This window comes from Schistocerca cancellata, chromosome 4, assembly GCF_023864275.1.
Source record: "Schistocerca cancellata isolate TAMUIC-IGC-003103 chromosome 4, iqSchCanc2.1, whole genome shotgun sequence".
NCBI lineage: Eukaryota > Metazoa > Arthropoda > Insecta > Orthoptera > Acrididae > Schistocerca > Schistocerca cancellata.
In genome coordinates, this window is record NC_064629.1 from 922069965 (window position 1) to 922085367 (window position 15403).

The 15403-nt window shown below is 38.9% G+C and overlaps 1 protein-coding gene across 1 annotated transcript in view; it reads left to right on the plus strand.

Annotated features, from left to right (window-relative positions):
- LOC126184507 (uncharacterized) overlaps positions 1-15403 on the plus strand; it is a 99006-nt gene that overhangs the window by 60727 nt on the left and 22876 nt on the right. Inside the window, exon 5 of the mRNA XM_049926900.1 lies at positions 7364-7508. Coding sequence (XP_049782857.1) covers positions 7364-7508 — 145 coding nt within the window. The remainder of the gene's footprint in view (positions 1-7363; positions 7509-15403) is intronic.

Below are 15403 nucleotides of genomic sequence, written 5' to 3' on the forward strand. Positions count from 1 at the left end.
GGCTAAGGGTGAGCCAACACCATATTGAATTCCAGCATTACCAATAGAAGGCACCACGAACTTGTATGTCATTTTCAGCCAGGTGTCCAGATACTTTTGATCACATAGTGTATGTATTACTCTGCTGACAGAGAGAGTTTTCAAATATAAGAGTACCAAAATTATGTTTCTAAAATGTATATTCAGTGGTAGTCTGGTAAAGTATATAGTGATATATGAGTTACATTCAAATTTTATAACAAAAACACTGCCATATACCACTTGCAGAGAAATATATGAATTTATAGAATGTGAATTCCCTGTCATTAAGTAGAGTTTCTTAAAAGGCTGAGAAACTTGACTGGATTACATTCTTCTTCAAATCTGCCTCTGCAGTTTACTGATTGGTTATAATTAAAGTGCAGTTACAAAGGTCCAGTGTATTCTGTATTTATCATATGGCAGAAAAACTTGATAGATATTCTAATGCATTAATGTGGAAATGATTTATACTGGAAAAAATTGGTTTCAGTTTTAGCCATCAGCTGCAGGTCTGGCACTGTGAATGCAAGAAAACATATAGAAATGTTTCCATGTGTAATGGATTAAGAACAGGATGTGAACAGGAACAGCCAAACCAATCAGAAAGGCATAACATTGATTTTACTATTAACTGTCATATATACAGTTTGGTCAGTTTGTGGACTGGAGATGATGATGAGATGCTGCATCCATAGAGTCTACATCTACATCTACATCCATACTCCGCAAGCCACCTGACAGTGTGTGGCGGAAGGTACCTTGAGTACCTCTATCGGTTCTCCCTTCTATTCCAGTCTCGTATTGTTCGTGGAAAGAAGGATTGTTGGTATGCGTCTGTGTGGGCTCTAATCTCTCTGATTTTATCCTCATGGTCTCTTCGCAAGATATACATAGGAGGGAGCAATATACTGCTTGACTCCACGGTGAAGGTATGTTCTCGAAACTTCAACAAAAGCCCAAAACTTCAACAAAAGCCTTCAACAAAAGCTACTGAGCGTCTCTTCTGCACTCTTCCACTGAAGTTTATCTATCATCTCTGTAATGCTTTCGCGATTACTAAACGATCCTGTAACAAAGTGCGCTGATCTCCGTTGGATCTTCTCTATCTCTTCTATCAACCCTATCTGGTGCCGATCCCACACTGCTGAGCAGTATTCAAGCAGTGGGCAAACAAGTGTACTGTAACCTACTTCCTTTGTTTTTGGGTTTTATTTCCTTAGGATTCTTCCAATGAATCTCAATCTGGCATCTGCTTTACTGACGATCAACTTTATATGATCATTCCATTTTAAATCACTCCTAATGCGTACTCCCAGATAATATATGGAAATAACTGCTTCCAGTTGCTGACCTGCTATATTGTAGCTAAATGATAAGGGAGCTTTCTTTCCATGTATTTGCAGCACATTACACTTGTCTACATTGAAATTCAATTGCCATTCCCTGCACCATGCGTCAATTCGCTGCAGATCCTTCTGCATTTCAGTACAATTTTCCATTGTAACAACCTCATGATATACCACAGCGTCATCTGGTAAAAGCCTCAGTGAACTTCCGATGTTATCCACAAGGTCATTTATGTATATTGTGAATAGCAACGGTCCTATGACACTCACCTGTGGCACACCTGAAATCACTCTTACTTCAGAAGACTTCTCTCCATTGAAAATGACATGCTGCATTCTGTTATCTAGGAACTCTTCAATCCATTCACACAATTCGTCTGATAGTCCATATGCTCTTACTTTGTTCATTAAACGACTGTGGGGAACTGTATCGAACGCCTTGTGGAAGTCAAGAAACATGGCATCTACCTGGGAACCCGTGTCTATGGACCTCTGAGTCTCGTGGACGAATAGCGCGAGCTGGGTTTCACACGATCGTCTTTTTTGAAACCCATGCTGATTCCTACAGAGTAGATTTCTAGTCTCCAGAAAAGTCATTATACTCGAACATAATATGTGTTCTAAAATTCTACAACTGATCGACATTAGAGATATAGGTCTATAGTTCTGCACATCTGTTCGACATCCCTTCTTGAAAATGGGGATGACCTGTGGCCTTTTCCAATCCTTTGGAATGATACATTCTTCTATAGCCTTACGGTACACCACTGCAAGAAGGGGGGCAAGTTCCCTCGCGTACTCTGTGTAAAATCGAACTGGTATCCCATCAGGTCCAGCGGCCTTTCCTCTTTTGAGCGATTTTAATTGTTTCTCTATCCCTCTGTCACCTATTTCGATATCTACCATTTTGTCATCTGTGCGACAATCTAGAGAAGGAACTACAGTGCAGTCTTCCTCTGTGAAACAGCTTTGGAAAAAGACATTTAGTATTTCGGCCTTTAGTCTGTCATCCTCTGTTTCATTACCATTTTGGTCACAGAGTGTCTGGACATTTTGTTTTGATCCACCTACCGCTTTGACATAAGACCAAAATTTCTTAGGATTTTCTGCCAAGTCAGTACATAGAACTTTACTTTCGAATTCATTGAATGCCTCTCGCATAGCCCTCCTCACACTACATTTCACTTTGTGTAATTTTTGTTTGTCAGCAAGGCTTTGGCTATGTTTATGTTTGCTGTGAAGTTCCCTTTGCTTCCACAGCAGTTTTCTAACTTGGTTGTTGTACCACAGTGGCACTTTTCCATCTCTTACGATCTTGTTTGGCACATACTCATCTAATGCATATTGTACGATGGTTTTGAACTTTGTCTACTGATCCTCAACATTATCTGTACTAGAGACAAAACTTTTGTGTTGAGCCATAAGGTACTCTGTAATCTGCTTTTAGTCACTTTTGCTAAACAGAAAAATCTTCCTACCTCTTTAACATTTCTATTTATGGCTGAAATCATCGATGCAGTAACTGCTTTATGATTGCTGATTCCCTGTTCTGCTTTAACTGTTTCAAATAGTTTGGGTCTGTTTGTCACCAGAAGGTCTAATATGTTATTGCTATGAGTCAGGTCTCTGTTTAACTGTACAAGGTAGTTTTCAGATAAAGCATTTAAAAAATTTCACTGGATTCTTTGTCCCTGCCACCCGTTATGAACGTTTGAGTCTCCCAGTCTATATATGGCAAATTAAAATCTCCAACCAGAACTATAACATGGTGAGGAAATCTACTCAAAATATTTTCCAAATTATCCTTCAGGTACTCAGCCACAACAGCTGCTGAGCCAGGGGGCCTATAGAGACATCCAATTACCATGTCTTAGCCTGCTTTAACCGTGACCTTCACCCAAATTATTTCACATTTCGGATCTCCGTCAATTTCCTTCGATACTATTGCACTTCTTATCGCTATAAACACGCAATTCCCCCTTCACCGTCCAGCCTGTCTCTGCAGTATACATTCCAATCTGAGTTTAGAATTTCATTACTGTTTACATCTGATTTCAGCCAACTTTCTGTCCCTAGTACTATGTGGGCATTGTGACCATTTATTAATGAGAGCAGTTCTGGAACCTTTCTATAGATGCTCCTGCAGTTTACTATTACCACATTAATATTGTTATTCCCTGTTGCATTTTCCCTACTCCTACCTTGCCACGTCTCAGGAGGCGTCTTGTCAGGCCTAGGGGGGAATTCTCTAACCTAAAAAACCCACATATGCACTCCACACGTACTTTGCTACCCTCGTAGCTGCTTCATGTGTGTAGTGCATGCCTGACCTATTCAGGGGGACCCTACATTTCTCCACCCGATAGCGGAGGTCGAGAAATTTGCACCCCAGATCTCCGCAGAATCGTCTGAGCCTCTGGTTTAAGCCTTCCACTCGGTTCCAAACTAGAGGACTGCGATCAGTTCTGGGAATGATACTACAAATAGTTAGCTCAGATTCCACCCTGCGAATGAGGCTTTCCGCCTTCACCAACTCCACCAACCGCCTGTATGAACTGCGGATGACCTCTGAACCCAGACGGCAGGAGTCATTGGTGCCGACATTAGCAACAATTTGCAGTCGAGTGCACCCAGTGCTCTCTTTCGCTGCTGTCAGGGCCTCCTCCACATCTCGGATGAGACCCCCCAACAAGTAGACAGAGTGAACACTGGCCTTCTTCCCCGACCTTTCCGCTATTTCCCTAAGGGGCTCCATCACCCGCCTAATGTTGGAGCTCCAAATCACTAATAAACCCCTCCCCCTGTGTGCCTGCTTGGACCTTGCTGAAGGAGCGACCACATGTCCATTCACAGGCAGAGTGGGCGATGCCACATGGCCAGCCTCCACATTGACCCTCCGCCTCGTGCGCCGCGAATGCCGCTGAACCCGCCACTCCCGTTGGAGAGAGGGTGGCCCCACCACACCCGGTACCCGCGAAGATGTCTCAACAGCAGGGACAGTGGGTGAAGCATGTAATACCTGGGGTGTACCATGTGATGCACCAGACTCCCCACTGCCGCTACACTCCAAGGCAGCAGCCTGAAGATGGCTGACTGTGGCCATCAAAACGTTCAGCTGTTCACGAACAGTGGCCAGCTCCTCCTGCGTCCGTACACAGCAGTCACACATCCTATCCATCCTAAGAAATCTATTTACTGTTGAGAGTTAATCAACTTTTAACTAGACTGCTAATTCACTAAAGGCAGTTGATAGTTGACTAAACTGTGGTTACTAGACACTTCTTATAGAAAACAATGAAAATAGACTGCCTGTCTCTGGACTGTATTCAAAACAAACACTAGCACTACTGGCTGACTAAAGGGACTCTCTCTGACTGTATTCAAAATGAACACGAAATCTATCGAACACTATCACTAGCACTCGACAATTAAATCTTCCTAGAAGCAAAAACACACAGAAGAAGAAGTGACAAGTAAGAAAAATACAGTTAATACTTAAATTAACGTAGCTCGCTGCACAGCAGACTTCAAGCAGACGGCAGTTACGATGACACTGACACTACTGGCACTATAGCTGACTGAAGGGACTCTCCCTGACTGTATTCAAAATTCACACAAAATCTATGGAACACTATTACTAGCACTCGACAATTAAAGCTTCCTAAAAGCAAAAAAAACACAGAAGAAGAAGTGACAAGTAAGAAAAATACAGTGAATACTGTTAATACTGTACGTAGCTCGCTTCACAGCAGACGTGAAGCAGACGGCAGTTACGACGATGATGCAATCAACAGTTTCTCACAGCAGGTCCAGTAGAATCTGAGTAATGAGTTCCTTTATACTGGCCTACGGAACAGGGAGAGGCCAAATGTATCCCTGGTAAAGCCATTCTTTTAGATATCTCCAGTACCAAAAGTCACACGGATTTAGGTTAAGTGATCTTGCCGACTGTGCATGTGGAAAACCTCTGGAGCTAACATGTTCATGGTAGGTTGCATTAAACAGATCTCTCCCCAGGCATGCAACATGAGGTGTTGCCCCATCTTGCATGAAAACAGTGCTTTCAACACAACTATGCTCTTCCAAAGCAGTAATCACCTGCTATACAAGGAGGTCTCAATAATCACCAGAAGTCATGGTGCATCTGAGAGGCAGATTGTCTTCAAAGAAGAATTAGCCAAGAATAAAGGTGCTTGTGAATCCACACCACACAGTCACATATGCTGAATGCAGTGGCTCTTCATGCACAACACAAAGTTTAACAGTGCCCATAAATTGACAGTTCTGTGTATTCACTGCGCCCTGGAGTGTAAAATGTGTCTCATTACTCCATAGAATATTTCCTGACCACCCACGTCATCAACTTTGATCCATGCCAGAAACTGAAGAGCAAAATCAGAACATTGTGCAGATCATAGGATTTCAGTTGGTGCACCATCTGGATCTTGTATAGGTATCTGTGTAAAATAGACCACAAAACTTTTCATGCTATTGGCCATGGGTTGGACAGTTTTTGTGACACTGCATGAGCACTAGTGCTAATCAGGGCATGTGCTGTGTGGTCAATTACAGCCTTCCTTCTCTAGGTGCCACACCAAGCTTGTTTGTGGATTTTAATTTCATTCTCATCTTAATTCATTTAATGATATTGAGCCTCTCCTCAGGCCTTTCAGTCAGTTATACTCTCTCAATGCAACACTTTAATTGCTGCTTTCCACATAAAAAAAATTCACTAACAGTGCACAGTCTCTCTTCTTGATTTCTCAATGGCCATGCTTTGCACTCATGTTATGGCTTGTCAAATGACAGCATGGATGTCATACCATCAAACAAACTGTGCATAGCAGCAGATTTGCACCTGATGACCAAAACTGGAACTAATTTTTTTCCAGTGTAAGTTACTCCACATCTACCAAGTTTTATTGCCATATGATAATTAAATCCTGCACTGGACCCACAAGAGTAGCTGCACTTTAATTATAACCACCCTGTAGATAGTACAATTCTTTACATACTATAACATTCCATGTGTGTCTATATTTATATATATCAGAATTTTAAATGGCACTGTGTAACAACAAAATAGAATTATCATCTCAAGTCTATATAATAAATGACAATACAAAATGAAAACTCAGATGCCAAACTTTTTACAATCAAATTTGTACATTTTTTCAATGCAAAGGTTCACTATCAGGAAGCAAACACTTTTTTTCTGTTCTGTCCCCCACACTCCTCCTCTCATCATGCTCTACATTGCAAACAGTATCACTAAATATCTGGATATTGATGTACAGTTGATATGTTTACACTCTCTAGCAAAATTAATAATTCAACTAAGAAATATGTCTTAAAAATGATTAAAGAAAAACACTACTGGTTCGTTTGGGCAGTGACTGACACTGTGTGAAGAATAATGTCATATTTATTAATATCTATATGGAAAATGTTCACAAAAATTAAACTACAATTTGATTTACATAGAAAATTTTTTATCCTCCAAGCAGCAGCACAGATAGGCATCAAATAGCTTTTGGAACCAGAGGATCCTTCATAGGATAGCACAAAAAAGAAGAAATTATTAAATTGAACAAGAATAACCAGGATTTCATTACGAAAATCACCCACAGGTTTATCTCACTGTGTCCAGAGTCCTAAGTAATGTTTCTACTGATTTAGGGCTTGATCTTGTTTCCTCTACCCGTTTCTTCACTTGGAAACCTCTGATTTTGAACCATAGTGTCTCTGATACTTCTTGGCCGCTAAGCATTTTGCCTCTATATATATCCTGCTAACAAAACTGCTTTAATGTGGGAAACAACAATTTCTTAATGAGCCTATATGAGCTTTTTGAATGATTTTTGGCATTTTTTAATTAATTAAAAAATTAAAATTAAATTTCCTAAGAACTAAGCAATGTTGGTGAGTGATAGAAATATTTGAGTAGTTCTTTTATTGAAAAAATTAATTAGAAATCAATTTTTCCTTTCATGCAGGTTTACGGTATGTCTTCAACTCAACACCAGACTGTGATGTCATCCATGGAGCACTCTACTCATGCTTACGAGCTTTATTTGGATTATCTGTTATTGGAATTCTAATATGTATTTTTTCTTGTATGCTGGTCTATCAGCTTCTCAGGTAAGTATAACTTGCACATACGCAATTTTCTCATTCCCCATTCCCCCATCCCTCACACACTCACACAATATCCAATAAATCCTACTGAAAATAATTTGGGCTGCAATGTTACGTAAAAGTAATTGAGTTGTAGGTCTTTACCAAAAAATGAAATTACTGCTTTTGAATTTTTGTAGCAACAAACAAATTATTTAAATACATTAAATTAATTTGGAATTGAAATTAATCACATCATGATTCAGTTATTTACTAAACTGTGGGAATTTCTTTTAATAATGGTTATAAATGGTGTAAGTTAATTTCTGAAAAATAATTTATTTAGTTTATAGAAGAAATTATGTACTCTACTCTAATGGTTTCATGCATTAATTTCCTATCTTATATGAGACACAGAGCTTTTACAAAAATTCCTGAGTTGAATAGGTCATTTCTGAATTTTTGGGAGTGGTATAAACCTACTAAGACATTTGGTCTACATCTTGTGCTATGGCCATGCATATCCAACCATCTAAAAAAATCTTAATGTTATTTGCTGAAAATATGATCAGTCACTGCAGGATGCTGGCCTGTCCCAAAGTTGTAATCAATATCACTGAAGATGTATTTTCGCTATGTTTGTTACTCTGGGGCTTGTCTTTCAACTTATAAGTACATTTTGATCCTCTTTTCAGCTGATCCTCTGTTATTTTTATAATGACCTTTTCCCATAGCTTGGACAGGGGATAGGAATTGGGGAGAGCAATACTTCTTTGATTGTTGGAGTGCACTATTTTGGCAATGTAAATACAAATTGTTTGTCCTGATTACAAGTGAAGACAGCAGTATATAAAGTGTAAAACAATAAGGTAGTGGATCAGATAATTTTACTGTAGAAACAATCAAAGCACTTGACGAGACTGGTCAGGAGTTGTAGTACAGAATACTCAACAAGGTTTCGAAAGTAAATATAACAATCAGAGACTACAAGTAATGCATCATCATCCCTCTCTTCAAACAGGATTATAGGGAAAAAAAGGAATTGTTTACTTTGATTTAACTTCCTCTGTAGTATATGAGTCAATTCATGTGGCCAGGTTAAGAAAATCTATTGAATCTGCACTGAAGGTGGAATAACACAACGTCAGTCCTAGTTGATAAATTGTTGAACATGTTTTTCTGAAAACAGTGTATCATGAGAAGAACTGGGAGACAAATAAATTACTTGTAACTATCTTTCTGAACATTGTGAAAGTATCATGTAAGCACATATTGGAATAATTTGAAGAGGGAAACAATTTTACTATGATAATAGTTAAAGAACAGAAGATCAGATACATCTGAAACACAGTCTCAGGTCTAACTTATAAGTTGTTTATCATCATTCCATAATGGATGAAGTATTAAAAGCAGTCAAAAAAAAAAAAAAAAAAAAAAAAAAAAAGAACTCCAATACCTAATCCCTTTAGCTATCTTCACACAATACATGATAGCAGATGTTAATCACATGATTTCCAATAACATTTGTGAGTGCTCAAATATCATCACTTGGTGGATGTTCATCAATGTGAGCTGCAACACCAGCTAAATTGTCAGTTATACCCAGAATTCCAACTACTCAGATTTGACTTCTGTAAATCAATACATATGAAGCTGCATTAATTTTAATAATGATTGCTGAAGATGTGCAGAGAAAATTCCAAAGAACATTGTGGATACATCAACAGATTCAAGACTGCTTAACATGTTGAAAATGAGAGCTTTAAAAACACTCCATCTCCTTCTAGAAAAAACTGCTTTCATGAGAGATCTGAACATCTATGAGAAGTTAAAATTATATAGCCACTGGAAAATAGAACTCAACTCACTGTATTTGAAGACAGTATACTACCAAGATGTTTTTTGTGCACATCCCTTTGAATTACTCAAAGTTTGTGCTTCTCACTTGTTTCACTCCAAACTTTCCAAGTTTAACTCAAACAAAATTTTAACTTCTACAGTCAAGATACATGCACCAACTGAGGGGGTAAAACACTGTGGGAGGTCATATTTCCATCCATATTTTTGAATGTAGTGATTCTGTAACACTTTCAACCACTGATGTGTAAATTTTTTAATGCTGTATTATAAAATGTCATACTAAAAATGTGTTCAATAAGTCTTTATGTGACTGTGTTTTGAAATGCTTTGCTTTCATACAACACAAGTTCTGGTAGAAAAACCATCAAATAAACCCTTTATATTCATACTGATGCATTCCAATGAGGTATCTGCTCAGTTCAGCTCCTAATGTAGAAAACTATCTTTTATTGCATTGGTTCGTGATTCACACAATATTTACAAAATCTGGCATGTCCAGTACTGCTGATGATGCTTGGGAATACTCTTCATTGTGAAATATTGATATATCAAGTCAGAAAACTAATCATGATGTGATCTTTACTTCACATGTGCTGACAGAATACACTTACCTATGATATAGTGGTATAGGGTGTGACAGAAGCTGAAGAGCTAGCTAAATTAAATCTATGACATGAAGAACTTATTGGGATGGGTCTCAAAATCAGAAAAACCAATACAATGGGTTTAGAGTTTAGCCAAAATTTACCAACAGTCTGTTCTGAAATTGAGAATGAACAGAGAGAGAGAAAGAGACAGAGAGAGAGAGAGAGAGAGAGAGAGAAGAGGGAGAAATTCCAGAACTTAGGTAGCATTATAGTTTTAGATATACCATACACTAAAAGAATGGAAACAAAGTACAAATTTTTCCATATTCCCCCATCTAGCATGTTAGATATTGCAGTATTGCTTATGCAGAGCATATTTTCTACCTACAGTGATGTTTGGATATAATCAAAAATTACTAGGCCACCAAAGAGTAATCTCAAGGCAACAATAGCACTTCCACTTTCTCATATACAAAGGACAAACAATGATAATATAAACTTTGAAGATATCCAATAACAACTAGGACCATAAAAAAGACTACTGTAAATCCTTGAAGTAGAATGACTGTAGTGGTATGTTCATATGACAATAGTGGTTCTATGTACATCTCCTTGAGTATGCTTTTATCAAAATGCACCTGAAAAGACAAAAAGAGAAAGACATTATGGTGATTACAGGGAGAATCAGATCTTCAAGGACCTCAAAATTATATATATAAATTGGCATCAGTGTCTGAACAAGAACATAAATTGTGTATTAACAAAGCATAATACAACATATACTCACATTAATGTGACCACTGTCTATGTTCAACATCATCATGCAATAACTACTCACAGATGGCAGGTGGCAGCACTAACTGTGGAGGTTATAAAATGTGTGCCAGAGGAATGTGAAAAACAGTGCAGTCATTGTCATAATGCGAAAACGTAGCAATTTACCTGATGTCAAAAAGGGCATTTGCATTGGCTTTTGGATGAAGGGTGGAAGAAATTCCAAAATGGCTAAGTTTGTACACTGTTCGCATGCAGCCATGGTTAAAATATACCATTTATGGCAAACTAGTGCTATCCAAAACTGGTAATGAGGCAACTGTGACGTACCATGGGGCATAGATGACAAGGGTGAACAAAGGCTGTGGAAATGTGTATGGGTAAATAAACATGCAACTGTTGCGCAACTGACTACCCAGATGAGCCAAGGGGCTTACAATTGTGTCTGCTGAACAACCATTCAGCTAATGTGAATGGGACTAGCAGCAGGCACCCGAGTCGCACACCCCTGCTGACTGCTGTTCATCAGTGACAAAGGCTGGAATTTGCATGCCAGTACTGTAATTGGACATCCACTGAATGGCAACAGGTGGCCTTTTCAGATGAATCATGTTTTATGCTCCATTGGACATATGGTTGTTGGTGTCTACGGTGTGAAAAGTCTGAAGCCAATACTCTCAAACTAGGAAGGAACATTATAGCCTGGTAATTATTTTCATGGCATTGCCTCAGTGATGTCATCATCCTGAAAGGCACAGTGGATCAACACGAGTATGCATCTATCCTTGGAGACCATGTCCTCCCTACATGCAGTTTGTTTTTCCTCAGCACATTTGCATCTATGAACAGGACATTGTAACATTTCACACAGATCACAGTGTACATGTGTGGTTTGAAGAACACCAGGATGAGTTTACCAAACTCCCCTGGGCACAACACCAAACTCCCCAGATTTAAACCCAACTGAGAATCTGTGGGACCACCTTGACTGGGCTGTTTGCACCATGGATTCTCAGCTGAGAAACCAAGCACAGGTGGCCATGGTACTGGAGTGGCATGGCTCCACATCCCTGTGTGTGCCTTTGAGAGTCTCAGTGACTCTTTTTGTGTATGTTTGCAGTGGTCTGCATTGCAAAAGGTTGTTATTCAGGCTTTTGACAGATGGTCACATTAACGTGACTGGACAATGTTGAAGAGACTCACATAGAATCACACCCAGCTTGCTGGTCAAGAGAAGTAATCATGATTACAATGAAAATATGTAGGAAAAGTTGCATAGTAATATAACTCAAGTGTCAACTTAATCTAGAATATAGTTTTACTCATACAACAATTTAAAATTTCCATGCATTGTGTGTTTCATTAAAGTGAATAACCTGAAAAATATGTCATAATTAAATACTTTGTTTTGAATTCTAGCAACAACAGAAACTTTTCTAAATTAGGGACAGTGTATAAATAGACTGCACACAAAAGGTATTTATAATGAAAAGGTTTTGTGCAGTAAATGTGTCACATTTGCAGAGTACTGACCAAAAGCAAATATGAAAATGAATTTTTCAGTGATATTATGCTCTGACTTGTTACTGTAGATGAAAGCTTGATCTACCATATTAAGTGAGAAACAAAACAGTAAGCAAATCAGTGGCATAATGATGTTGACTTGCACCAAAATAGGTGAAGTAAATTTCTCTGGTGCAAAGGGTTGGCCATGATTACCTTTCAAAGAGTAAAACAATGACTGGCTAATACTTAAAACATCTTCTGGACCAATTGCATTGCAAAATATATGTGAAGAAGTCTGAAATGTTCCAGAAAAAATCATGACATTGCAAATGACCTGAAAGTTGTTGGCAATGGGGAAATGATAGGGATCTGAGTATGAACTGGTTGGAACATCCACCATGTTGACAACATTTGGCATCTTCTGATGTCTACCAACTATGATTGTGCCATGAGATGTCCATTGTTAGAGGTATGAGGGATAAAACAAGAGCAAAACAAAATGCCTCACATGCAAGTGCAACATTAGTAGCAAACTCTAAGTGACAAACATCAGCCCTCTCATTGCTAGTGTGGTAGGTGGGCCAATTCTGGTAGTTCAGGATGTAATGTTGGAGGTAGCTGACTTGCTTAAAAACTGGTGTAACATCTTCTGGTGTGCTTATAGTATTCCCAGACCTAAAAAGAAATTGACATGGGAAAATATTTTGAGTGACAGGAAGAAGTTAGAGTAGACATAAATGGGTTTATTGAGAACTTAAAAAATCACACTTCAGGGATGTAATCAACACACTGTGGAAATCTTGAACAAGGGGACAAAACAATAAGTGCATGATTTTTGATTTTAAAAAATCTCTCACTGGCAGGCCAAGAAGCTTTTACCTTGCCCTCATACAAATAAGAAAGTGAATGCCCACTGACCTGCTAAGAAAGCTACTGCAGTCAGCAGCCATACTTGCTCATATATAATATGCCAAATAGTTTGAGTTTACTGTCAATGAGGAGAGTAGTCATTGCAGAAAAGAAGAGCTCCTAGACATGGTAGGGGACAATGAGGTGGCAGAAGAATATTAAATTGCAAGTGAGGTAACTATAAATGGAGCACTTGTTCATTTGAAGAAGGTTGTATGAGGGTCTAAGCCATTGATTTATAAAAGGACCATATTTCAAATTAAGCCATGTCTAAAAAAACTATGAGGAAACTGAATCAGGGTGTGATACAAGGATTTAATCCCTCCCCAACATAAGTCTATGGGATTAAAAATTATGCCATGTTGCTTGATTGTTGCTTAGTTATAGTTTAATGTCTCAGTCATTACTAGAGACAGCTGGAGAAGGACATGGGGAGGACTCTGCTGTAGTCTTTACACTTTACAGAAAACCATTCTGGCATTTACAAGAAGTAGTTCAGGAAAACATAAATCTGAATAGACAGACAATGATTTGAACCTTACTCCTAAATTTGAGTCCAGTTTGGGTTGAATACACTTGAATAATGCTCCTGATAACTTCATACATTTCTATGCTAACAAAAAACATTATATTCAGAAACAAAAATTCAAATACAGAAGTAATAATTCTGAATGGATGTGTAGTAACTGCATAATATGTGCCATGCATATGACAAATGCCATTAACAACCTCATAAACTTACTCATAACCATTGAAATATCAATTCAATTGACAAATTCTATTATGGATAATGTTATATTTCATTTCCATAGAGAACATCATTCAAGTAATATAGCACAGTATATAGCCACTTGAATTGTAGTCGAGAAATCCCTATCTCAACACACTGATTTATTTTTGTCACTTAAAATGAAGGCAGAGGTGCTTTCTTTGACAAATACTTGGCTAAGACCCTCTCACATCCTTGTAAAAATGAACTAGTGTTCCATCTCTAATACCTTGCTGACAATGAGACATTGAACCATAGAGTACACAAACTTTCCTATTTGTTGACCGTAGAAAAGTTAAATGACTCCCAGGAATGAAATTATTCTTATTTACTGAAGCAATATCATGACAGTGAATATGACCTTTCTCATGTTTTATTACTTTCAGTAGCAATTTATAGTATGTAAATGCTTTCCTCAAAATATCATTAAATCATTCTGATTTCATGTGCGACATGAGCACATAAAAACACTACTGGCCATTAAAATTGTTACACCAAGAAGAAATGCAGATGATAAGTGGGTATTCATTGGACAAATATATTATACTAGAACTGACATGTGATTTCATTATCACGCAGTTTGGGTGGATAGATCCTGAGAAATCAGTACGCAGGACAACCACCTCTGGCCGTAATAACGGCCTTGATATGCCTGGGCATTGAGTCAAACAGAGCTTGGATGGCGTGTACAGGTACAGCTGCCCATGCAGCTTCAACACGATACCACACTTCATCGAGAGTAGTGACTAGCGTATTGTGACGAGCCAGTTGCTCGGCCACCATTGACCAGACGTTTTCAATTGGTGAGAGATCTGGAGAATGTGCTGGCCAGGGCAGCACTCGAACATTTTCTGTATCCAGAAAGGCCTGTACAATATCTGGAACATGCGGTTGTGCATTATCCTGCTGAAATGTAAGGTTTCGCAGGGATCGAATGAAGGGTAGAGCCACGGGTAATAATACGTCTGAACTGTAATGTCCACTGTTCAAAGTGCCGGCAGTTTGAACAAGAGGTGACTGAGATGTGTAACCAATGGCACCCCATACAATCATGCCCGGTAATATGCCAGTATGGCGATGATGGATACACACTTCCAATGTGCGTTCACCGCGATGTCGCCAAACACGGATGTGACCATCATGATGCTGTAAACAGAACCTGTATTCATTCGAAAAAATGAAGTTTTGCCATTCGTGCACCCAGGTTTGTCATTGAGTACACCATCGCAGGCGCCCCTGTCTGTGATGCAGCGTCAAGGGTAACCACAGCCATGGTCTCCGAGCTGATAGTCCATGCTGCTGAGCCAGCCGGTGTGGCTGTGCGGTTCTAAGCGCTTCAGTTTGGAACCGCGTGACCGCTCCGGTCGCAGGTTCGAATCCTGCCTCGGGCATGGATGTGTGTGATGTCCTTAGGTTAGTTAGGTTTAAGTAGTTCTAAGTTCTAGGGGACTGATGACCTCAGTAGTTAAGTCCCATAGTGCTCAGAGCGATTTGAACCATGCTGCTGCAAAACG